Source organism: Callithrix jacchus, chromosome 7 (genome assembly GCF_049354715.1).
Source record: "Callithrix jacchus isolate 240 chromosome 7, calJac240_pri, whole genome shotgun sequence".
Lineage (NCBI taxonomy): Eukaryota > Metazoa > Chordata > Mammalia > Primates > Cebidae > Callithrix > Callithrix jacchus.
Window position 1 is genome coordinate 28,440,053 of NC_133508.1, and position 26,914 is coordinate 28,466,966.

The following is a 26,914-nucleotide window of genomic DNA, read 5'->3' on the forward strand; positions in this document are numbered from 1 at the left end:
GCATGAACCAGACTATCCTGGGCAAACCCAACTCAAAAGGCTTGACTCCCCAGCTCCAAACTTTTACCCCTTCCTCCTTCGCAAGCCACTGTTTGCCCATTCTGCAGCTGGTTTTGCATTTTTACACCTTCAAACTTAGAGTTTTCCTTTATGGGACTTTATATGCTCTTCCCTGTACCTAAATAATTTCTTTTTCACATCCCACCCCCAACCCATCTCCCACTCCTTTGTCCCCTTCTGGTTTCCTCAAACTCCACCGTGATGTCTCAACTTACATGCCATTTCCTCTGTAAAGGTTTCTTCAATATTCTCCTCTTGCCCAAGTCTGGGTTTAGCACCATTCCTATTCATTCTACATCATATCCATGTGTTCCCTCTTTTAAATCCAGTATTTCTCCTATCACCTTTGTGTGTGTGTGTGTGTGTGTGTGTGTGTGTGTGTGTGTGTGTGTGTGTGTGTATGTAATCTTCTATAATCTGCATCCATAGAACCTGGCACACACTAGACATTAAAAGAAAAAAAACTGAGAATAAATGAATGGATGAAGATCTGTCTCTGGTGACTTTTATAAACTGTCAAAGAAAGTTTAAAATTTTTCAGAAAGAATTGGCAGATGAGTGAAATATGGGAATTATCCACATATCTTCCCACAGTGGGTGCATATTTGGGTGTTTGTGTCTGTGCATGTCTGTGTGTCTGTTTATCTGTTGTTTTTTTTTAAAGTTCTATTACTTTGAAGATATACATCAACTTTCTTTTCAGTAAAATGAATAAAGCACTGAAAATGAAATAGCAAATCTTTAAAAAGTAAATAACTTCCCTAATCCACCAGAAATTAAATATTCAAATTAACACACTAGACTTACATTTTTCATATTTTAACTAACAGTTCAACTAACAATCTATATACCTTGCTTCTGCTTAAAAGGGAAACAAACAAAGATTTTAGTTTACTCCCAGGACAAAAATAGATTAACTGATTATATCCCGAAATAGTCTAAAATCTATTTGGGGGCTTAACTTCTTAAAGTAATATGGAAATGAGGTCAAAGTGATGGTAGATAATATGAATGACTTCAAAAAAAGCAATGTTAAATATTAGGTCCAAAAAGGGAAAAAGATACAAGACTGGTTAACTACAAACTCACACTGTCAAATGAAAGAACGTATATCCTGGAATATCTATTTTCTACACATATTTATTAAATATGTCTTTCATGCTAACTTTACACCATTCTTTAGTCATACCGCTAGATAAATACAAAAAATAAATTATCCACCTAAAATATTTTCACATAATAAAATGTAACTAATTATTGTAAAATATTATCAAATGGCCCTTCTTAATACTGTCTAAAGACATACCTCTCTCTTGAGCCAAATACCAGTTCTCATCCAGCATATTATTGCATAATTAGCTATTCCATTTGAAACACTCTTGAACCAAATACCACAATCAGGGATTTTTTTTTTCATCTGAAACACGCTGCTTTCATTTTTAATACCCTTGAACCAACACAATAATCTCAAAAAGGAGTTTAGCAAACTTCTCATAGCTAACCTCACCCTCCCCTGGGTGATACTGACTTTTCAGGTACAGTCTAAGACCAAATGAAGAAATCTTCAGAACACTCTCTCGCTAAAAATCTCCTTCTCTTAATGTTTTTACACACTTTGTCTTTAACATCAAGGAACTTTTCTGCTCTAATCTGATCCTTGTTCTTTTAGAACAAAAATTTAATGAATTTCCTGAACCACTACAAATCAATTACCCTCACATCATTAATCATAGCCTGTTTAGCCTTTACAATAATACATTCATGTACTTATATTTACTTACAGGGATTAGGTTTTATAGTCCATGCATGTTTTTAACCTCATCTTTTATTTAATACCATCTCTCTTTTTATAAAAATAAATATAAGACCAACTACCACAAAATTCAAAAAGCTATTTCTCAAAAAAGGTAGAAACCAGCTTTTGTATCTTGGCAGAAATTTTCATTCAACACTTTACATATGCTCACCAGTAATCATCACAAGCTAAATGATCATTTTAATTATGTAATTATGATCCATATGTAATATGATCCATATGTAATTCTGACTCACAGAACAATATCTGACACAAAATTGCCACAGTGTCAAGTCCAAAATATATACAATGCAGGATTTAGTACACTAATAACCTCAGAATAACTGCAGAAGAATCTGAAATGCCAGCTGTAGGCTGCTCACATTTGGAGGAAAAATAAGTGATAAACTTAAGAGGCAATGGGAAAGGGAGGACCGAAACCTGTCTGCCAATATTTTATGGGTATTTTACACTGGAAAAGTGCTCTTCTCTGTAAAACGGAATTATATTTTGAAACGTAAATTAGTAAAAGGACAGGAAATGGGGAGGGGAAAGGAGAAAGAAAGAGGAATGCTGAAATGATCCTACAGAAAAATAGGTGTATTTGTCAAATATTGGAATTCCGTTAACTACCCAAGTAAAATGGACCTAAACAAAATTACTAGTAGGTTCTGTACAATGTGCTCTTAACTTTATTTAAAAGGAAAATGACCTTGAAGCTATATTATATTTGTCAGAACTTAAATTCTGAGCTTCCCAATTAGCGTATTTTGCAGTTTCTCATCACATAATCAAAAGCTCACCTCTTTCTCATTCATAGATTTAGGCTATTAAAATACTGTGCCCTATTTGAAACACATTTACTTGAGAATTGATGCTCGAAACAAAATTCATCTGAAGGCTCAGAAAGTGGCCCTGTTGGAAGGTATTTATTACCAGCGTAACATGTCCTCACCTTCACATTGGGTTTTGACAGTAGTTTCAACAGCTCTCTGATCTCACTGTTTAATGGCTTGTTCTGAAGCTCTTCGGCCAGCTGCAAGGGAGATTACATTGACGTAAAGAACATTTAGTAAGAGCATTGTGAGGTTCGGTGTGTGACAGCTGAAAATCTGTCTGCTCAAGGCTATTACTTTCCAATGTTTAAGGAGAGGTCAGCATATAAGAAAACAGATTATCAATCATTGCTCTTCTTCTTAGGCCTTCGGTAGTCCAGATGCGAGCCCAAGCTCTTGGCTGAGCACAAATCAAGTAATCATATCAGCCATATCACCTTCTGATTTATTGCAAGGAGGGCAAACCCCACCACTTCATCTATGTGAATGGTCTTTTGCACCTAGACAAAGGACCACTTGTAAGAACTGGATAAAGCTTTGACACTGTAACCTCTCCCATCCTCCACAAAAACAGAGCTTCTGAATGAGGTGGTGAAATCCACAGGGTTTCCAAAAACCCATGGGGATTCCAAAAACCCACAGTAGCTGTGCTGTTTAGAGCTAGGGTAAAAATAATTAGAATGCCCCTAATAGAGCAAATGGCCTGAAACTTTTATTATGTTTACCCATACAGATGAAGAAATCTGTTAAATACCAACCAACCATAATACCAATCGTAAAATGAGCTATAATGGGTTAACAGCTACCCTGGTACCAAAAATGCTGACTGTTCCCTCCTATAATAAGCAAGAATTCCCATTTGGGTTCTACATAAAGAAGGTGTTAGAACTTTGAAACTGACTCATGTCTTCCATAAGAGATAGTCTTATCAAATTCCAACTCAATTTTAGGGTATAGGAAAAAGCACATGATTTTCATAAGAAGAAAAACAAGACTCAAACAGGAAAAAAAAGATTAGAATTATGAAATATGTGGTATATATAAATGCATTTTTATTAAAAAACCCTTCTTAAAACCTTGCATGAAATTTCCATTTGCTCCTACTTTTTCTACCAAGCTTAAAAATAATTGTTCTTATCTCTGGAAAAGGACTTTTCTCTAAAAGAAGGGCATAATATAAATAATACACAAAAAATAAAATCATAGAAAATTATACAGTCATTAATTACCTTTCCAAAATTGCTTTTACTTTTCTGAGGTAATAGTTATATAGAATTTTTAGCTTACAAAAAGACATAAAGGTCATTTGCACTTTTTAATCACTTAAAACATAATATATTTTAACATTTAAATATACTGCTCTGACAAATTATAAGATACTATGGTTTATCATAGTTACATAGCAGACTCTAATTTTTTATAAAGCAGTATTAGTGCTATATGATTGGGCCACAACAACATTGGTTTATAAACAAATGTTTCCCAAAACTCTGAATAGTAAGTGTTTTAAAACTGGTTTTTAAGGCTTTCTTGGGGGGCAACTGTGCCTTACTTAACCATATCTACATCTTTATTCACCTTCATTTAAAAAATTTTGGTTCAATAATGCAGAAGTAAGCTTCCTGATTAAATATATATTAAACACACTTGTAATCTTTGTAGATAAAAATAGAAAGGAAAATGTTGGGGAACTAAACAAATAGCATGCAGCTTGAATATTTATACATACGTGTATTTTCTAAATTAGAATGCAAAGTAGCCCAAATAAAATCAACTTCTCAAAATGGCCAATTTTTAAATTATATTATGGCCCAGATATTTTACATTGAATTATAGATTATTTTATCAAAAATAAAGGAAAACATATTAAAAGCAACAAATAAGCTACGGGATATCACTAAAACCAGCCTTTGCACTAAACATATTTCTCTTCCAGCTTCGTGTCCTTTATAGTTTATCCAGGTGTGTTCTCAATTCATCCGAGTCCGAAAGTTAACAGTAAGAATCAGTGAGTTAGTTCCCTTCCCCTAAGTTTAAAATAAAATTATAGCTACAGGAAATTAACTACTCCATCAATGCCAACTGCTTCTAAAATTTATTTTTTGGTTATGAAAGTAATTTGGAAAAGTCTAATATCCATAAATCATTACTATGTTTTATAATCCATTTTAAAAACAATCCTGTCCTTTTACATATTTCATATATCTCGTTCATATCTTAGTATCTGTCATTTTTTAGTACTGTCAGCAATATAGCTTTCTCATTTGTCTTTATTTCTCCAAAGCATTCCTCTTGTCTTTGACTTTCTCAGAACACCAGCAGCTGACAGCTTCGCTCTCTACATGAGGTTAAAGCCTAAAATCTCTATTACGTAGTTATAAAAGCAGAACAAGAGCGTAGCTACATACAAAATTTTTAGAACAGGAAAGTAAATGGAAATCAACATAATATTAACATAAGCTCAGTGATGACAGGACTTCTAGAAATATTTGCAACCTCTTCTGCTTTTCCCTCATAGGATCACACGCATCTGTCTGCACTAGGACAGGTTCTGCCTGGGCCAGGTCTGTGGCAGACACATCCTGGTGAGCTCGGACAGGCACACTTACGTCATCGGCCAAGGCTGCCGCACCATGGAGGATGGGCACTGGACTCTGCTTCTCATAATAGTGTAGTTTTTCATGAATCTGGAAGAAAATCAAATGCATGTAAGTTCACCTGCTAGCAAACAATCTCAGACAGTTGCACATTTTTATACTTGAAAAGAGAATCTGAATCCTTGAATATTCTACAGTTACATGTTTGTATATGCTCATATAAACCCATAGGTGACATGTATGTGTGCCTAATTCATCTATTACTATGGTCCAGTGTTTACAACATAGAGTCTGATGGAGAAAACAGTCTTTATCAAACAGAATCTATGTGAAAACTAAGAAACTCTTTCCCCTCAATAAACATGTATGTTTTGTGATGTCTATCATACCTAAAATCTATTGTTGCAGTATTTCAAGTATCAGTTGCAGTTTATATTCCTGCCAGAAACATAAATTATGATTAAAGCAAACCAATAAACTGCCAGCCACATTTTGGCAGCTTGGCATGGAATCGCTGTCAAGAGGGAGGAAGCTGGCACTATTTGTGCCTGGGTGCCACATCCAGAAACATCTGCCTAAGCACACTGTTCCTTTTATTACACTTATTCATTCTTTTTTAGAAATTGCCAATTTTCCCCCTCAAATTCAAATTTTTAAGAAATGAAGGGATTTCTCATAACTAGTGACATTTCTTTTAATTATTTAGCATAAATGAGATCATTTTTCACATTGCAAAATAATTATAGTAATAAAAAAAAACTGGTCCTTCATTTCCCATTATTGTGACCAAAGAAACACAAAAGCAAGGATCTACATAAATGCCATATAAGACAAACTGAGTTCCTCATAAAATCTAGCAGAAAGTTGAGAAACAAAAGACATGTTGACAAACACATAACTATCAGCACTTAAGTGACATCTATTTCAGCTCTTGTACAGGTGTCCTGAACATTTTACACTTGAAAACTTATTTTGGTCTCTTCTTATTTATAGTTGAAGAAAAATGTCCCCCATGATACATGAAAAACAGTTGCACCTCACAATTTCCTGTTTTTAATAGGTATCAAGTAATATACTCTTTAATTATCCTCAAAGCTAATCAAACTCGATTGTAAAAGTCTGGAAGATAAATTTATTCTGATTAGCCAGATGCTATTGCTAAGAGAGGGTTCTATTACCTTCTGGCAACCTGGTACACAATGTAAAGCTTCAGGGAAAGAATTTTGACACTATGATATTACCGGAATGATCAGAGCCGTATTTTTACTGGATATCTTGGAACCTTTAAATATGTATCATATCAAGGTAATAAACAAACTTTAAAGACTGCGAGCTATAAAAAGAGTTAGATTCAATTTGATAAACTATGAAAGTATAATTTAAAACAAAAAGTAATCATACTAAAAGCTAAATTCACTGTTTAAATAATTATCAAGAATTAAGTCACCTCAATATATACTATCATAGAATACTTAACTTACCCCATCACAAAACTCATCTAATTCACTGCTGAACTTACCCTATCACAAAACTCATCTAATCTCACTGCGATTACTTGTTTAAATGTCTGGTTCCCTGCTATAATAAACATAGAGATTTATTAAGAACTTACCATGGGCCTGTACTACCCACCTTATAGCTGACAGTAATAGGAGTAACATAGTCTTTAATTAGTTTAATATTTTAATTCCTCAATTCTCACAAGAACATAAATAGGTAGATAGCATGAGCATCTCATTTTACAGATAAACAAGAGTTAAACAAGTTGCTATGTTCTTGCAGACAGTAAGAGGCAGAGCCGAGATTTCAAGCTCAAGCCATCTGGCTCAGTGTTAGAGTTTCTAATCACTCACTTTTCCTCTCAGACTAACATTGCATCTGTGTTCTTCACTGCCATCCTTGGCAGTCTAGTGAGTATGGCCTGCTTGTTATGCATAGAAAGGAAGGCTGGATAGGTACATAACAAATTGCAGTGACTGTTTTCATTGACTAGAGGATCACTGGTGGTTCCTCTCCATCCCTTACATTTTCTTTCTCATTGGTGGTTCCTCTCCATCTGTTATGTTTTCTTTCTGATGGCTTCCAATTTTCCCAGGTTAATTTCTATGAATACTCTAATTATAACCTAAAATCACGTGCCCCAAATAAAGACGTTATTTCTCCATTTCATTTTCTGCTTCTGAGTGTCTTTTACAAATAGTCAGTTTCTCTTCCATCATCTTCTCTAGAACCTGACTCAATTGATGAATATCCCACCCCTAGCCTGCCCACTCCTGGACCTTGTACCACATCAAACATTTTAAAACTGTTCTCCCAGAATTTCAAAAGGCTGGTTACTCTGTGTTAATATGTATTTTACTTTACTGCATCATTTTAAAAATTAAGTTGGTAGGAAAGTAAAAATTTACTCTAAACAATTTTGAGCTGTTCACTGTTCCCAAAAATACTGACAGAAATTCTGCTTTTTATTAGTATTTATGATAACCAAAAGGAAAAAATAATTTTTAAATTCTAATAAACAGGCAATGCGTATAGACTTCACCCCAAGGCTATCCAGCAGAACTGCCTGTGATGGTGAAAATGTTTTATAGCTGCTCGTCCAATATGGTTAGCCACTGGCCACATGTGGCTTTTGAGCACTCGAATGTGGGTTGACTTGAGGAACTGAATTTTTAATTTTATTTAATTTTATTTACTTTATATTTAAATACCCACATGATGCTTATGTCATGTTCTTGAAGAACACAACATAACTTTATGTAGTCTATAATTTCCCTTTATATCCCAGAAAAATTTACTCCAATACAGTGTGGCAAATTTCCAAAAGTGGGAACATTTTGAGATCTGATAGACAAATATATAACCAAGGATGTGGTTCCACCATCAGTGAGCAAACTAGCATCTAAGTATCAGGTACAGCGAAACATGCAAAACCTCATTTATTCTAACTAACATTTATTTCCCTTTGCAGATTCAATCACATAATAAAAGTATACTTCAGGCCAGGTTCGGTGGCTCACACCTGGAATCCCAGCACTTTGGGAGGCTAGGTTGTGGAGATCACATGTGGTCAGGTGTACAAGACCAGCCTGGCCAACTTGGTGAAACCTCATCTCTACTAATAATACAAAAATTAGCCAGGGGTGATGGTGCATGCCTGTAGTCACAGCTACTTGAGAGGCTGAGGCAGAAGAATGGCTTGAACCCGGGAGGCGGAGGTTGCAGTGAGCCAAAATTGCACCACTGAACTCCAGCCTGAGCTACAGAGCAAGACTCCATGTCAAAAAAAAAAAAGAGAGAGAGAAAAGTGTACTTCATTTTTATCCCCTGAGCAACTAGAAGAGGAGGAAGCAGACAAGGTGATGAGGGAAGAAAGGAGTTAGGAGTAAAGAAGTCTGGAGAAAAGGGGAAATCTGGTTAAATTAATTTTATATTACAGTTATTCAATAGCAAGATCCTAAATGTCAGGACATGCTACACTATTTTAAATGCACTATTAAGAAAAAAGAACAATTCAAAATCCATATGCATTATGCTCTATGTATATGTCCATAAGGGTTTTTTTTTCTATAATTACATTTGCAATCAGAAAAAGTTAGTAAAAATAAAAATCATTTCAACATGTAAGTAGTTCTCATAAGGAAGACATAATTACCTTCATTTACATAGTTCTTAAAAATAATGTTTGATTTTAGTGAGCTCTGTTTTACTTGCACATACAGTAGAACTTTCAAAAATAAAGCTTCAATAATTAAACTATGAATAAAGTAGCCCTCAATGCAGTCATGCGTTTTATACCTCTCGATGTACAGACTTCACCATGGTTATCTGAATTATATTACATTAAGTAAAATGCTGTAGTCCTTTTATTGGCTTCTATTAAGAGTATAAAAAAGTACTGAAAATTACTACTCAGTAGTTTCACTCTTCAGCATGTTAATCAATGTTACCAGATCTAGAATTAGCACATGCATTCATACACCAATCTACCTCCATATTTAAAATACTGGGGATGTGGAGAAGATTCTGGGTACTGAAAAAAAAATCCACGGGACACAATCCTTTCAGAACTATGTATTTATGACCAGGTGCAGTGGCTCACGTCTGTAATCCCAGCACTTTGGGAGGCCAAGGTGGTCAGATCACCTGAGATTGGGAGTTCCAGATCAGCCTGACCAACATGGAGAAACCCCGTCTCTACTAAAAATACAAAATTAGCCAGGCATGGTGGTGTGCACCTGTATCTTAGCTACTCGGGAGGGTGAGGCAGGCGAATTGCTTGAACCCAGGAGGTGGAGGTTGCAGCTAGCCAAGATCGTGCCATTGCACTCCAGCCTGGGCAACAAGAGCGAAACTCTGTCTCAAAAAATAAAAATAAAAAGAGGGGAAAATAAAAATAGATATGTATTTACTTCCGATGTGTGACCTTGAAATATCACCAGCCACTTTGCTAACTTTACAGTGTAGGACTCCTGGACTTGGTGGATAAAACTCTCAACTCCTAAGCCATGAACCCACCAATCCATGGGTTGTTACAAATTCTTAAAGCAAGATCCTTTTGTTCCTACCTAATTCCAGGAAGGGCCAGACCAGCTTCTTTGTCATCTCCCTTGACAGGTAGTTGAAAGTTTTCTCATCTTCCCATTCGCTAACAAAGTAGCCCTAGAAAAGTAGCTATTTTGGGTGTGTATATCATAAAGCCTAAAATCTTGGAGGCTGTACTGTTGCTCAAGCTACACAGTCAGAAGTAAAAAGCTAAATAAATAAAGCCTTCCCATAGGAATCACTGGAAGCAACTGCTACTTTGCCTTCAACTCAGGCCAGAGTGTTTGCAACATCTCTACACAGATAGGTAATTCTTATAAGGAACATGTCAACATGTCTTTATACACATGTCTATAAAGTCTATAAAATACAAAGCATGGAAAACAGGTTTTAGGCTTAAATTAAATTAATAAAAAGCAACAAACCATCAACATTTTCATTTCAGATGAAAATGTGGGGATTCTATTTGAAATTACTTCTCAGAAAATTTTCAACAGATCAGATTCCCTTAGTTCTCAGAACAGTATTCTAGAAAAAGTAGCCAGGGCATTAAAGTTTGAGTTTGTTGAAAAAAAAAAAAAGAACTTGAGTTCTCTCATCCAGAGATATATAATGTGTTCCATTTGGTAACAACCCCACAGTTGTACACACATTTATTTTTCACTCCCCACACATTACAATTATCAGATTTGCCATTTTTCAAAAATCTGTATTTCAGTAATCGTTGAAGAACTGGGAACTGAAATTTTTGATCAGGTGGATGTTATTACAGATGAGGTTATGAAACTCACACAGGTTTCAGCCTATAAGTTGCAATCAATTACCTTGTATACTTGCTTGCAGTTTACATTTTAACAAACATTAAAACTGTAATTACAGCTTGAAAACTAGTTTTGTAACAAAAGATGGAATGAACCGTCTTAAAACGTGGCAAGTCTGGGATCTATGGCTAGGAGAGTTCATGGGTATCTCTCAGCTGATTCATGAACTCCTGGAAACTATATACAATTGTTTCCATGCATTCTTCCAGGAAAACAATCCCAAATATAGATGGGCGATTTATGCTGAAGGACTTATGACTTTACTCAGTAAATAAATAAATAGCCACTAAAGGCCAGGTGCAGTGGCTCACACTGATAAGCCCAGCACTTTGGGAGGCCAAGGCAGGCAGATTGCTTGAGTGCAGGAGTTCAAGACCAGCCTGGGTAACATGGTGAAACCCCATCTCTACAAAAAATACAGAAATTGGCCAGGCATGGTAGTGTACACCTGTAGTCCCAGCTATTTGGGAGCCTGAATTAGGCGGATTGCTTCAGCCCAGGATGCAGAGGTTGCAGTTCAGATTGTGCCACTGCACTCCATCCTGAGTGACAGAGCCAGACACTGTCTCAAAAAATAAAAATAAAAATGAAGCAATCATTAAAGAAAAGGAGACTCTTGGGCCAATTTGTGCTTTACTCCCTTTTCCATGGACAGATTTGGGGAGGAAGGGAGATAGCAGGTAAGACTACGAACAGAAAACCTGTTAGGAGGATAGTGATAAGAAATCCCAACCTCCCAAAGAAATAACTGGTCACTGCTCAGTACAGATTATTTTGGGGTTCCTCAGCTTCCCTTTCTCTGCAAACACAATGGACTTAAGCAGTTCCATCTCCTTTCAGCAGCCACCAACTGCCTCTGTCCCCAAACCTGTTGTACAATCACTTGTACTCTTCCAGCTATTTATTGCCTTACTTGCTGTCCCCAAGATAAGCAGATAGGCCCATTACAGTTTAGAGATTTTACTGCTATCTCCATAAAGAAAAGGAAAAGAACCAAAAAAAACACGACGAATTTATAGTATTTTTACAGTTTTAAAAAATGAAGTATCAACATAATTTACTGAGAGTCTTGAAGTCAAATACATGAGTTTAAATCCCAGTTCTGCCCCTCACTTACCCTTAAGCAACTTATTTACCTTTAGAAACCTTAGTTTTCTCATATTTAAAATAGGATAATAATCATACCTATTAACCAGGGTTACTGTGAGAATTAAAGTCACCATTAAAAGAGTTGCCTGCCAAGTCCTAGAAAATAGAAACCACCTAACAAATAGTATTTATTTCCAATTCCCTTGCTCACTTCCACTGGTGCTCCTAGAAAGAGGAGATATTTTCTCCCTTGACTACACCATGTTGCATATACATATGACACAATCAAGACCTAAAGATAAACATCAAAGTTGATCATTTGGAAAATACTCCTTCACTGAGTTACACAGATTTTCCAAACATTTACACATTTCATGGTACAACAACAACTAAACATCACACATTAATATCACCACCAATCTCATCAAAAAAAGCTCTTTAAGTACTAGAAAGCTGGCAATCTCAGAGTGGCAGATACAAGTTTTTCAAAATTCTAATACTTGCTCGAAAGCTTGAATTTTATTCATTGGCAACAATACAGTTTGTTGTTAACTTTTTAATGACAGGCAAACTTCGATCATTTGAAAAAAAAGATGTCTTCCAAACACAATTTGCATAGACAGTCTCTAATAGTTTCCTATGAAAAACAGCAGCTAGTTTAGTTCACAATCTCACAATTCTACTACTTGTCCTCTGATAACCAGAACTTTGGTTTGCAGCCAAGTGCTTTCTGAGTACTCTTCTCTTTCTTTTATATTAAAAAGACTTGAGAGTAAAGAGATATGCACCATGGTTAAGATTTAATGCAGCTTACTGTTTTGAACTGTGAGTGTAGGATGGTGAAGAACATGATGACTCACTAACTAGTACCACTTGGTGCCATAGCCTTGGTTTGTGTGACAACATGAGCAGTTTTTCCCAACAGTGTTTTTACCATCAGTGCAGATGACAACCCAGTGAAAAAACCAAACAGCATCATAATATTATCATGAAAATAGTTTAGACCTTGAAGAGCCTTCCCACAAAATAGTCTCAGGGACCTCCAGGGGTCCACAAGCCACACCTTGAGAAGCATGACTACCTACAATCTCTGAATACATGAATATGACAAATAAAAGGAAATCTAATATTTCTTTGTGGCTGCAGAACTCATGGTGAATTGTATGGCCCTAGTATAGGAATATTAATACTTTTTTTCTCACACACATGTTCTTTTGAATCTGGCAGTTTACCTGAAACCACTGCTCCAGGCTTGTGATGTGTGTGACTCTCAAGACCAGGTGGTACTTTTCTACAAAACCATGATTTGGAGGTCTGAAAAGTAGCTTTAAGGAAAAGACTAGTATATTTTTAAAGAGTTCACTTAAACAGAAACACAGAACAGGTTTTAGCATTTCATGAAACTGAAGTTTGCTCAATCCCTTAATATTTCGTTATTCACATTTTTTCCAAAGTTCTGCCTTTCATGCTTTTCATGCTGGCTGATTGCTGCCACTGATAGCGCATTTAAACCTCAGCAATTTATAACATGGTCCCAGACCAAGAGCCTCTGGCACTGGTCCAGTGCTGCTATTATCATCTTCTTTTATTTATGGCACTATTTCAAAATCGTCCTGTCTTTCACACACTTACGTACATTTTTCAACTATTTTTACTTTCATACACATTTATGTTCTAAAATGCTATTCTACTTGTCTGCTTTATATAATAACATAAAATGTAATTTGTTTACACTGCTACCATCACAGTCAGGATATTTTAATGCACTCAAATATATATGGTATCATGTCCAAAAAATACCATTCTCTGCCCCCCCGGCCCCCAACATGTTTTATTAAATACACAGCTTCCAGCCTCTTCTTATTCCTATGAATAAGGGAAGGGAATGGCAGAGTTACCCAAAATGTTTATCTTCCTATGAAAAACATTTTTTGCTATGAATTCATTTTTTTAATAAAAAATGAAAGCTGATATTTTACAAGAACCTTTGCAGACATGAATAATCAAATATACCTCTTGGTCAGTATGAAACAAAAACTTATAACCATTCTGCACATAAGAATATAGCCCCTAGGTGGACAGAAGAAGTTTAGACCAAAGCTGAACATTTCATTCCTATTCCTAAATGTTTCCTACCACCTCAAAGCTAAACATCCTTGGATTCTAAAGTCTAAGTGAAAATATTTGCAATTTATTTTTAATGAAAAATAAAACATTTATTTTCTAAGAAAATTATTTCCCCAACTTTTTACTCAACAGAAAATTATAATTCAAATAGATTCTAAGTCCTTAGAATCATATGGGTATATGTTAAAACTTATTTACAGAAAGGAAATTGTAAAAATTGTTATGCCTTTCTTCTAGCTTTTAAACAATCTCTTGGTTCATTCCAACAGATAGGTAATATCTGATTACTTTCAAACGACAGATGGTTAATACATTCTTACTGATATACTTTAGACACCCAGAAAATCCAAATTCAGAAAGCAATTGAATTCAACCTTCAGGGTTGAATCTGTCAAATCCTACTAGTCTGAAATCCGGCTGAAGTTTCCTCTCGGATCAGTTATAATAAACACTGCTTAACAATAAAACCTAAATGAAGCTTTGGACCTCAAGGATGCAAAGACAACTCTTGGAAGAAGCAAAGGAAACACTGTTTTCCACCAAATTAATATTTTACATGTGGAAATATCAACAATTCCACTACGGGAGAGAAGCGCTTCCTTGAAAGCAGAGAACAAGGCCTTGGCAGATGGTGAATTGAGCCCACAAATTGATCATGCTCCCTACTCAGAATCCCACTGAAATAACCAAATAATATAGAGTATAGATTTTTCTTTTTAATGCATGGTATTAGCAGAGAAAAATGCCACCCAAGGATCAGGAGACTCTGAAACATTTCTAAAAAATACAAAGATAAAAATACTGTGAAAAGTCTATCTGAATCATTGTATTCTTCTATACTCACCAGAAAGGGGAAGAACCTGCTTAGGAAAGAAAGCGGACAAGCATGGCCACCAAGGACCAAAGAACTCCAAGTTCAGAGAGGCAGAGGTGCAGATAGAGTGGGGAGCAGGCTGTTAACCAACTGTTCAATAGTCATCTGCTAGGTGTGCAGCAGGTGGCTCTAACAGGCTCCCAAAGGGTCTCCTTCTCAGAATTTACTTCTTGGTGCCATCTCTCCTCCTTTTTGGGGGCTGGACCTACTGACTTGATTCTAATGAACTGAAATATTCAGGCAAAAGTGATGGGATGTCCCTCCTGAGATCGGGTTATAAAACACTATGACTTCTGTCTTGCAGGTGCGTGCCTATGACCCTCCATATTCTCTCTCTCTCTCTCTCTCTCTCTCTCTCTATGATCTCTGCTTCCATTTTCTAATCTCCTTCCTATGACCCTCCTACTTCCCTGTTACATGGAGCTTGTGATTACATTGGTTGGACCCACCTGAATAGTCCAGGATAATCTTCCTTGCTCAAGGTCCTTAACATAATCACATCTGCAAAGTCCCTTTTGCCATGTACGTTGACACAGTGACAGGGCCCAGGGAGAAGGACATCTTGAGGGTGGTGTGGGGATGGAGGAAGGCATGAATCCACACAGCACAACCCACCTCCAATCCTCCCTGTGATCTGGCCCCTCTTTCATGTCTAAACATGTCCCTCCCTCTCCCTCCATTCATAACACTCTGGCTACCTTGGGCTTTGCAGTTTCTTGAATCTAGATCCGAAGGCTTTCCCAACTTAGGGACTCTGTGCTTGCTGTTCCTTCTGTTTAGAACACTCTGCCTCTAGATCTTTAAGGCTGAGTCCTTGACATTAGGTCTCAATTAAAATGTCACCTCTTCAGAGCCGTCTCTGCAATCCCGTCTTAATCTTTCCACAAAACCCTTGCTATAGCTTTCACAGCACACCACCAAACAGGTTGTCTTGCTCACTTTTCCTTCTTTAACATAAGTTCTCTCAGAAAAGAGGGCTGCCCTAGTTTATCATGTTTACATCTATACACCCAGGGCCTAAGACAGTGCAAGAGACTTAGTACATACTCAAATATTTTCAAATAAATAAATCAGGGGGAAAAAAGTACTTGGAATTTGACTGCCGGTAGTGAGAGAAAGAAGTGTCTTTCAGACACTAGCTGAAATATAGTACTCACTCTGATATATTTACAGCAGTGGCCCACCCCTGTAATCCTAGCAATTTGGGATGCCTAGGCAGGTGGATCACCTGAGGTCAGGAGTTTGAGGCCAGCCTGGCCAACATGGTGAGACCCCATCTCCATTAAAAATATAAAAAGTAGCTGAGCGTGGTGGCAGGCACCTGTAGTCCCAGCTACTTGGGAGGCTGAGGAAGGAGAATTGCTTGAACCCGGGAGGTGGAGGTCACAGTGAGCCAAGACCATACCACTCCAGTCTGGGCAACAAAACTCCATCTCAAAAAAAAAAAAATGAATGAATACTGTATTTCTATAAAAACTGGAGGAACAACACTGCCGTTTACCAAAACACAGAATTCTGAAGATAAGAGGAGATCTATTGAGCATAAAGCCTTGTGAGACAGCCATGTGGAGAAGTGGATCAGGCAGTTGATGACACAGGCCTGGCTTTAAAAAGGAAGATCACTACTGAAGGCAAAGATTTGGAGAGTCGGGGGATGTAAATGGTAACTGAAATGAAGTGAAGAGAAGAAAATCACCCAAGGAGAACCGACTGCCCACAGTTTGAGAAGGGAAGTAGGGCCAAGGAGAGGCCCAGGAAATCTCCTAAGAAGAGACCCTGCCCCTGCAGATGCTGGCATCTCAGAGTTCTGGGAAAGCACTTTTTTTTTTTTTTTTTTTGAGAGGGAGTCTCTCACCCTGGTGCCAGGCTGGAGAGTGCAGTGGTGCCATCTCGGCTCACTGCAACCTCCAACTCACTGGTTCAAGTGTTTCTCCTGACTCAGCCTCCCAAGTAGCTGAAATTACAGGCATGCACCACCACACCCAGCTAATTTTTGTATTTTTAGTAGAGGTGTGGTTTCACCATGTTGGCCAGAATGATCTCAATCTCCTGACCTCATGATTCACCCACCTCGGCCTTCCAAAGTGCTGAGATTATAGGCATGAGCCACTAACCCGGCTGGGAAAAGTGCTTTTTAAAGTTTCATTTATCATGAGGTAAAATGAAGACGTTCCAGAACTGAACTGCACCTCTTCACACTGTGTAGCTGACGATCCACTCCTAAGCTTTCCTTGGCGAGAACTACTTGGTAGCTAAGTGTGTGCTGCAACAGGAGACTCCAAGCCTAAGTAGGTAGAGAAGGCAGGTAGTCACCTGACGGTTAGAAGTCTACATTAAAAAAATGTGGGTAAGCACTCACTTATGAATAACATGTACACATGGACACAGTGTGGAATAACAGACCAAGAGGGTAAATTGCTTCAAACATTATGAGATCTTTATTTTTTTTTAGCTCATCAGCTATCATTAGTATATTTTATGTGGGGCCCAAGACAATTCTTCTTGCAGTGTGGCCCGGGGAAGCCAAAAGATTGGACATCACTGTAAGAGACATTGGAGACTCAGAAGTGGGGGAGGGCTGAGCGATGAAGAATAAGAAATTACTTAATGGGTAAAATGTGTATTACTGCTTAGGTGATAGTCACACTAAAAGCCCAGATTTCACCACTATCAATATATCCATGCAATAAAACTGCATTTGCATCCCCTAAATCTATGCCAAAACAAAAACATGGGGGAATATGAGTTAATGAATGGCTCAACACCATAATGGCATTTTAAATGCCCTTGGCCAGTCTGGTGATTCTCTTCTCCTCACTAAGACCCATGGCTCCAAATGAACACAGAGATCCCACCATTCCTAGCTGCATCAACAATATCAGGGCATGTGGTATCTGAGTAATGGTCCCTAAAGATGTCTGCATCCAAATTGCCCAAGCCTGTGCTTATGTTACCTCACGTGGTAAAGGGACTTTGCAGATGTCCCTTTAAAATAAAGATATTGATTGGGCATGTGGTTTACTCTTATACTCCCAGAGCTTTGGGAAGCCAGGGCAAGAGGATCAATTGAGGCCAGGAGTTTATTAGCCTGGGCAACAGAGTACGAATTCTATCTCTATAAAGAATGTTTTTTTTTGAGACAGAGTCTCACTCTTATTGGCCAGGCTGGAGTGTAATGGTGCTATCTCAGCTCATCATAACATCCACAGCCTGGGTTCAAGCGATTCTCTTACCTCAGCCTTTTGAGTAGCTGGGATTATAGGCATGCATCACCATGTGCAGCTAATTTTGAAGTATTAGTAGAGTTTCTTCATGTTGGTCAGGCTGGTCTTGATATAAAAAAAATTTTTTTAATTAGCCAGGCATGGTGGTACCCACATATAATACCAGCTACTTAGGAGTCTCAGGTGGGAGGATTGCTTAAGGCCAGGAATTCAAGGCTGCAGTGAGCCATGATTGCACCACTGCACTCCGGCTTAGGTTGTAGAGTGAGACCTTGTGTCAAAAAAAAAAGAAAATTAAAAGAGCCTCATTCTCTGCTGTATGGACCAGATGACTTCAGCCTCAAATATTTCGAAGGCAGCCATGGTAAGTTCATCACATCAAACATGAAAAAACATGGGCATGGCGTCTTCCAAAAGTTATTTTCATAAGCACTGACTCGTCAGGCCAATTAGAATAAAAGCAAAATTTAGAATTTAGCTCAAGCTTGTAATCCCAGCACTTTGGGAGGCTGAGGCAGGCAGATCACCTGAGGTCAGGAGTTGGAGACCAGCCTGGTCAATATGGTGAAACCCTATCTATACTAAAAATGCAAAAATTAACTGGGCGTGATGGTGTGAAACTGCAGTCAACCCCTCCATCCTCCAAGAAGTAACCATTACCCAGATTACATTTTATCTTTAAATTTTTTAAAAATCAGGTTTTCTAATGCTTTTGTGAATGTTTCAACAATATATTGTTCTGTTCTGCTTGTTTTTTAATCTTTATAAAAATGGTATCAACCTGTAAGAAATTTTCCAAGACTTGCTTTTTACCACCTTCAACTTTATGGTTTTGGAGATCACCCATTTTGTTCCACGTCATATAAATCATTTCTTTTTCACTACTGCATAATACTTTGTTCTGCAGAAAAGCCACAAATTATTTACCTATTTTGCTATCAATAGCTATCCCAATTGTTACAGTTTTTCTGCTATTAAGAACTCTGCTGCTGGGGCCAGACGCGGTGGCTCATACCTGTAATCCCAGCACTTTGGGAGGCTGAGGAGGGCAGATTACTTGAGGTCTGGAGTTCGAGACCAGCCTAAGCAACATGGCAAAACCCTGTCTCTACTAAAAATACAAAAATTAGCCAGGTGTGGTGTCATGTACCTGTAATCCCAGCTACTCAGGACGCTGAGGCACAAGAATTGCTTGAATCCAGGAGGCGAAGGTTGCAGTAAGCTGCGATTGCACCATTGCACTCCAGCCTGGGCAACAGAGCAATACTCTGTATCAAAAAAAAAAAAAAAAGCAAAAGAACTCTGCTACTGAAACAGAAAGCCAAACTGTACATTCTCGCTTATAAGTGAGAACTAATCACTGGGTTGGGTACACAGGGACATAAAGATGGGGACAATAGATACTGAGGCCTCCATAACAGGGAAGGAAAGCAAGGGAACAGCAGTTGAAACTGCCTATTGGATACTATGTTCACTATCTGAGTGATGTGCTCAACAGAAGCCCAAACCTCAACATCACACAGCGTACCTGTGTAACAAACCTGCACATGTACCTCCTGAATCTAAAATTTAAAAAATAAGTAAGTACTCTGCTGCTAAAAACATTCTTGTAAAAGTTCCCTGGTACATATATGTAAATGGCTTCCTAAAATATGTTCTTACGAGAAGAATTGCTAGGTCACGAGATATAATTATTTTTACATTAATGTGAAACTGTTTTCTAAAATTGGGTTATCTATTTGCACCCCACCAGAAAAATGTAAAAGTTGTTCCATATACTCACCAATACTTGAGATTTACAGATCTCCTATATTTTGCCAACCTAGAGGGCCTACATGAATAGCTAGCTCACTGTGGCACTAATTTGCATCTCATGCTTACTGGTTAGATTACATTTTCTAGGCTGGGGATGGTGGCTTACACCTGTAATCCCAGCATTTTGGGAGGCTGAGGCAAGAGGATCATTTGAGGTGAGAAGTTCGAGACCAGCCTGGGCAACATGGTGAAACCCTATTTCTACTAAAAATACAAAATTTAGCTGAATGTGGTGGCACATGCCTGTAGTCCCAGCTACTCAGGAGGCATGAGAATCACTTGAACTCAGGAGGCAGAGGCTGCAGTGAGCCTAGATCATGCCACTGCACTCCAGCTGGGCAACAGAGCAAGACCCTATCTTAAAAAAGATAATATTTTCTACATCTAATGGCCCTACATGTTTCTGATGTTTTTTACACATTTTCTCTTAAATTGTTTTTCTTCACTCTTTTGTAGATGTGCTTTATATTTTCAGGAAGCTAAATCTTTGTCAACTACATATATTATAATTATCTTCTCTGAAATTAGGGCTTGTTTTTTCACTTACTTATGGGACATCTTGATGAACTGAAGTTCTTAGCCTTAATGTGGTAAAATTTTCACACCATTTTTTATGGTGAGTAGATATTCTTTCATCTCACCTTCTAAGAGTTTTCTAGTTTTGCTTTTAAAATTTACTTTTATAGCCCATCTAAAATTGATTTTGTTTATGATGTGAGGTAGGGATCCAAACACAGCCTTTTTTATATGTATCAATGATTTCTTTTAGCTTCCTACTTTTTCTACAGTACTGTCCCAGTTCCAAGACTTGTAAGTCTGTAACAAGGAGTTATTTTGTTCCTTTGTTCCATTTGTCTATTCCCATGCCAATACCATGCTATCTTCACAATTGAGACTTTATGATAAATCTTGGTATCTAGTGAGAAGAGCATTCCCTACACCATCAGGTGTTTGTTGACTTGTGGTAGCAATTTGCTGGTATATATAATCCAAAGCTCCAAAACACATTAGAGGCCAGGCACGGTGGTTTGAGCCTGTAATCCTTGCTACTTAGTAGGCTGAGGTAAGGGTATTCCTTGAGCCCAGAGGTTCAAGACCAGCCTGAACAACATAGTGAGATCCTGTCTCTAATAAAAAAGTTTTTAGTTAGCCAGGTGAGGTCCCCAGCTTATTAAAACAAAGGCTGATATGGGAGGATATCTTGAGCCCAGGAGCAAAGCTGATGTGGGAGGATCTCTTGAGCACAGGAGTTTGAGGCTGCACTGAGCTATAATTGCACCATTGTATTCCAGCCTGGGCAACAGAGCAAGACCCCATCTCTTAAAAAAATTAATACACATTAGAGAAGTGGCATCTTTACAATACTGAGTATTCCTATTTGTAAACAAGTATCACTCTTCACTTGTGCCTCAGTAAAGTGTCATAATTTCCTGCACAAAAGTCTTGAGCATTTTTGTTACATTTATACCTAGATAACTCACAGTTTCTGCTGCTATTGTAAGTAGGATTTTTATTTTAAGCTTATGTCATTTCTTGTTGGTTGCTGGAGTTAGAAACACAACTGACTTTCGTATACAGACCTTGCAGTCAGCCACCCAGCACTGACCACTCTATTAATTAGTCTGCAGATTCTTGCTGGATTTTCCATACAGGGAGAATCATATTACCAGTGAAGGGCAGTTTTGTTTCTTTCTTTCTAATCCTTTTCCCCACTCTCCCTTATCTTACAATGGTGATTAGGATCTCCATTCCACAATTTTTTTAAAGTGGTAAAAGCATTTTTTTATTTCCTTCTAATTTTTAAAGGAATGCTTTTCATTTTTCCCCATTAAGAATAATAATTACTATAGATTTCAGTAGATATCCATAAGAAAGTTTCCCCCTTTTACTCCCGTCCAATTATCCAAGAGTATTTTTCTTCTTTTAATTCAAAAATGAGGATGCTCACAACATTCTAGTTCTGACTTTATACACACACACACACACACACACACACACATATGCTTATATTTTTTTGAAAGAAAGAAAGAAAAAAAGGAGTGAAGAAGAGGAAGAAAAAGGAAGAAAAAGAGGGAGAGAAAACGGGAATGTAGCTTTATTCTAAAAATGGGTATTAATAATGGCCAATCAATATTTTGTGTATTTAAGGTGGAGAATGTATATTTTGTGTATTTAAAATGGAGAGCTCTATAAATATTTATTGAGTTTACTTGTTCTGGATCTGAGTTCAAGTCCTGGATATCCTTATTAATTTTCTGTCTCATTGAGTCTAAATCTCTTTATGAGTCTTATGTATCTGGGTGTTAGGATCATTAGCTCTTATTGTTGCATTGATCCTTTTACCACTATATCTTTGTTGCTTTGAAATCTATTTTATCAGATGTGAGAATTGCAACTCCTGCTTTTTATTTATTTATTTTTGCTCTCCATTTGGTTGGTAAATCTTTCTCCATCCCTTTGTTTTAAGTCTTTGTATATCTTTGGATGTAAAATGGGTCTGGATGTAGCATATCGTTAGGTTTTGGCTGTATCTTTTGATTGGGGGATTTAGTCAACTTAAATTTAGGGTTACTGCTATTTGATATTAACTGGCTATTTTATCCATTCATTGATGTAAATTCTTCTTTATGCTGATGCTCTTTACTTTTTCATATATTTTTAGAAAGGCTCATACTGGTTGTTCCTTTCTATGTATAATGCTTCTTTCAGAAGCTTTTGCAAAGCAGGCCTGGTGGTAATAAAATCTCTGAGTACTTGCTTGTTCATAAAAGATTTTATTTTTCCTTCAATTGTGAAGCTTAGTTTGGCAGGATATGAAATTCTGGGCTGAAAGTTCTGTTCCTTAAGGATGTTGAATATTGGCCCCCACTCTCTTCTGGCTTATAGGGTTTCTGCTGAGAGATCTGCTGTAAGTCTAATAGGCTTCCCTTTGTGGGTAACCTGACCTTTCTCTCTGGTTAGTATTGAGAGAGTTAGTTAGCTGCCCTTAGTATTTTCTCCTTCATTTCAACCCTGGTGAATCTAATAATTATGTGCCTTGGGGTTGCTCTTCTTGAGGAATATCTTTGTGGTGTTCTCTGAATATTGTGCTGCTTTGCTAGATTCAGAAAGTTTTCCTGAATAATATCCTAAAGAGTATTTTCCAGCTTGGATTCATTCTCTTTGTCATATTCAGGTACACCTATCAAACGTAAATTAGGTCTTTTCACATAGTCCCATATTTCTTGGAGACTTTGCTCATTCCTTTTTATTCTTTTTTTCTCTATTCTTGTCTTCTCGTTTTATTTCATTATGTAGGTCTTCAACCTCTGATGTCCTTTCTTCTGCTTGATCAATTCGGCTATTCAAACTTGTACATATTTTGCTAAGTTTTTGTGTTGTGTTTTTCAACTCTGTTAGTTCATTTATATTCCTCTCTATATTGTCTATTCTTGTTAGCATTTTGTCAAACCTTTTTTCAAAGTTCTTAGTTTCTTTACATTGGGTTAGAACAAATTCTTTTAACTCCCAGAAGTTTCTTATCATCCACCTTCTGAAGCCTACTTCTGATAATGGCACACAGTCCTTTTCCATCAGGGCTTGTTCGGTTGCTGATGAGGAACTGTAATCCCCTGTAGAGGGAGAGGGGTTCTGATTTTGGGTATTCTCAGCCTTTTTAGGCTGGTTTCTTCCCTTTCTTATAAATTTATCCATCTGTTGTCTTTACAATTACTGCCTTTCTAGTTGGGTTTCTGAGTGGATGCCCAGTTTATTGATTCCCAGCACTGGAATCTGAGCAACTCATTGCGCCGGCCAAAACAGCAGCGATAAGACTGATGATGCTCTTCTGCCTGGGAATCTCCTCCCGTTTACTCTGCATGAAGAGCTGCTGTGCGGAGGTGCTGGCAAAACCGCTGCGCCAGCCACAAGAGTCGGGCTGGCGATCTGTGGGGCCCCTCCACTGGGAATCTTCTGGTCCGTGAGCGATGAAAATTCATCTGAAAGTGTGGCATCCTCTCATTCTCTGTGCTTTCACTGGGAGCTACTATCCTGAACTGTTAGCCATCAGCCAACTTGGATCTCTCCCTATATGCTTATATTAATGTGTATGTTCTGTTTATGTATATGTATATGTTCTATTTTGGGTATATTGTGATTCCTGAATCTGTAGTGTCATGGTTCTTCTCCAGTTCTGGAAAGCATGTAGCCATTCTCTCATGAATATCACCTCTCCTCTATTTTCTCTTTCTTTCTTTTCTTTTTTTTTTTGAGATGGAGTTTCGCTCTTGTTACCCAGGCTGGAGTGCAATGGCGCGATCTTGGCTTACCGCAACCTCTGCCTCCTGGGTTCAGGCAATTCTCCTGCCTCAGCCTCCCGAGTAGCTGGGATTACAGGCACACACCACCATGCCCAGCTAATTTTTTGTATTTTTAGTAGACACGGGGTTTCACCATGTTGACCAGGATGGTCTCGATCTGTTGACCTCATGATCCACCCGCCTCGGCCTCCCAAAGTGCTGGGATTACAGGCTTGAGCCACTGTGCCCGGCCCTATTTTCTGTTTCTTAAAATTTGTTTGTGTAGAGACGGGGTCTTGCTCTGTTGCCCAGGCTGGTCTCAAACTCCTGAGCTCAAGTGATTGTCCCACCTCAGCCTCCCAAAGTGTTGAGATTACATGGGTGAACCACCGCATCCAGCTTCCTCTGTTTTCTCTATCATCTCTTCCTGGCTCCCCAGTCGAGCACATGTTAGACTCTCTCATTGTAACTTACATACCACTGGAAATTTTTTTGCATTCTCTATTACTCTTATTATATAATTATAATATTTATAATATATAATTATACATGAATTATCTGTCTACTTTCTTGTTCTTCAGATTTTCAACATCTAGATTTTCAGCTGTATCTAATTTGCAATTGGAGCCATTAGATCTACTGAGTTTTTTACTTCCACAATTAGATTTTTAGAAGTTCCATTCACCATCAAATCTGTCAGTTTCTTCCCAATGCTCATTCGATGTCAATTCATAGCTCATTTCTGTAACACCAACCCATATGTCTTCACTCATTTCTTCTCTTTTAGCCTCAGACTCGGGTAACAAGTATAGAAAAGCATTCTCTCACATCACGACGTAACAGTGATAGAATAACCATATTATTATATCATATAATAGTTCTATAACAACCTACACACTCTGAGGAATAGCTTTATACAACTTCAGCATTCCACAAAGGGTTCCAAAAGGTAAGTTAAATTATAAAAATTCTGAAAATGTCACATCGCTTCCAAAAACACAAATAATAAGTGTCTATTAGATATCAAGTAATGTTCCCTGTCAGCATCGAGGGTACACAGAAAAGATACACACACCTTCATTCAGTCCCTTGTTCCTAAAGTTTATAGTATACTTGGTGAAGGCTTTGACATTAAACAACTAATTACAGTAGTTTTAACCTGCTTTTCAGCCAATTTTCTCAAAAAAGAAAATAAACAGATGTTCTGTGAGCAAAAGAAAACAGAAATGAATGAAATTAATGAAAACCAGAAACAGGAAAGTAACTTTTTGTCTATGCCACCTCTACATCCTTTTTACCTCAGAATTCTGTGCTGTGGGAAAAGTCTATTTTCTTTACAGTTTTACATTTTAACAGCTGAAGAAAAAAACTGCTGGTTAGTCTTGGTTGGCAATATGGGAGAGAGGCCACACTGTGGGGTCAATGGCATTTCAAATGAGCACAGAGATTTTTAAAAAGTGAAAGTATGCTAAACTCACTGAAAAGAGAAACTATAATTTAGCTGAGTCTTCTCTACAAGTATACTGAACCTCTTTCACAGGTATGTTGTTAAAAGTTTATGCTTGCGACCAAACTTTTTAAGTGTACCATATCTGAAACTTGGCAGGCAGAGCTAGTATTTTGCAGAATCCTCAAATAAACAAATCACGGGTAATACAAGCACATCTTCTGTGTACATCTGGATTTATGGTATCAAACGCCTGCACCACACTTCTCTAGTTTTGTTCATTCTTTGTCTTTCTATGCAGCAGACTTTCCACAGGTTTGTTATGTCTTTACTTTTTATTCGTGCAATGTTTCAAAGAGAAGAGGGGAGGGCATCTGGCCTCTTGGTTCCATGAAGTTATTCGAAAGCCAAGCCTCTTTCCATCTAAGCAGCTCCTCTCTACCCCAGGTCCTCACAGTCTTTCCCTGGCTACCCTGAATAACATTGCTAAAGCAGCAGTCATCGTCATCCCAGCAGCACAAGAGCCTCTGCTAATGTCTTCGCAAATCTCACAAACTGCCAGATCTAGGATGATGCAATGTACTTTCATTGGCCCATGGAGAAGGACGATGTCATGAACTTTGGCAACACATTTTCATTGAAGTTGCAAGATACCAAATCTAATTGTCCTATTAATTTCAAGAGGATATTTTACTAAAATGTCAGGTAGGACCTCAACATACTACGGATTTTTTAAATTCAGTACAAACAAATATGTTGTTAAGTAAAATATATGATTTAGAAATAGGTACTGTTGGAATGGTAGGAGCAAATCTCAAAAACAGACACTATTCAGTCCACTGCTGACTTATGTAGGAAGATTGAGCTGCTCCACATGGCACACGCAGAAGTCTTATTTTGTTCTAGACACTTGCTCTACCCTAAACATATGTGTATTCTATTTCCATTCCCGGAAGGCAGTTACTGTGGAAATACCAAGACTCGACTATACGAAGTCAGACTGTGGGTATAAAAAATATTTGACAATGAGTGGCAGCAGAAAGTTGATTTTCCAGCTAGGACAAAATAATGTTTTTCATCAAGTTCCAAAGAAGAAAGATAAATCTAATAAAGCATGAAAGAACTCGATATCCAAAAAACAGACTTTCTGAGCTACAGAAATTATACCGAGCTATAGAAATTACATCAATTACACTAATGATTGCTTCTCCTGTATCTAATTACATGTTTGCCAAGAAGTGAGTCAGACAAGCAATAAATTAGTCTTAATCTTTACATTTTTCTTTCCGTCACTACCAACTTTAGTATTATTTATTGAAATGGTTATTTTGTTGAATTAATGCATAAGGCATTTTCTAATTACTACTAATAATTACAACATGAACAAACAGTGAGTGCTTACTATGG

General features: G+C 37.5%; 1 protein-coding gene across 8 annotated transcripts in view; it reads right to left on the reverse strand.

Annotated features, from left to right (window-relative positions):
• Nucleotides 1-26,914, reverse strand: part of MPP7 (MAGUK p55 scaffold protein 7) — a 255,825-nt gene that overhangs the window by 90,987 nt on the left and 137,924 nt on the right. For all 8 annotated transcript variants that reach the window (XM_078329683.1, XM_078329681.1, XM_078329680.1 and 5 more), the window contains 2 exons: nucleotides 5,301-5,378; nucleotides 2,811-2,891 (listed from right to left, as the gene is read on the reverse strand). Coding sequence is in view for 6 of the 8 variants with exons in the window: in XM_078329681.1 (XP_078185807.1) it covers nucleotides 2,811-2,891; nucleotides 5,301-5,378 (159 nt within the window). In the remaining 2 variants the exon portion in view is untranslated. The remainder of the gene's footprint in view (nucleotides 1-2,810; nucleotides 2,892-5,300; nucleotides 5,379-26,914) is intronic.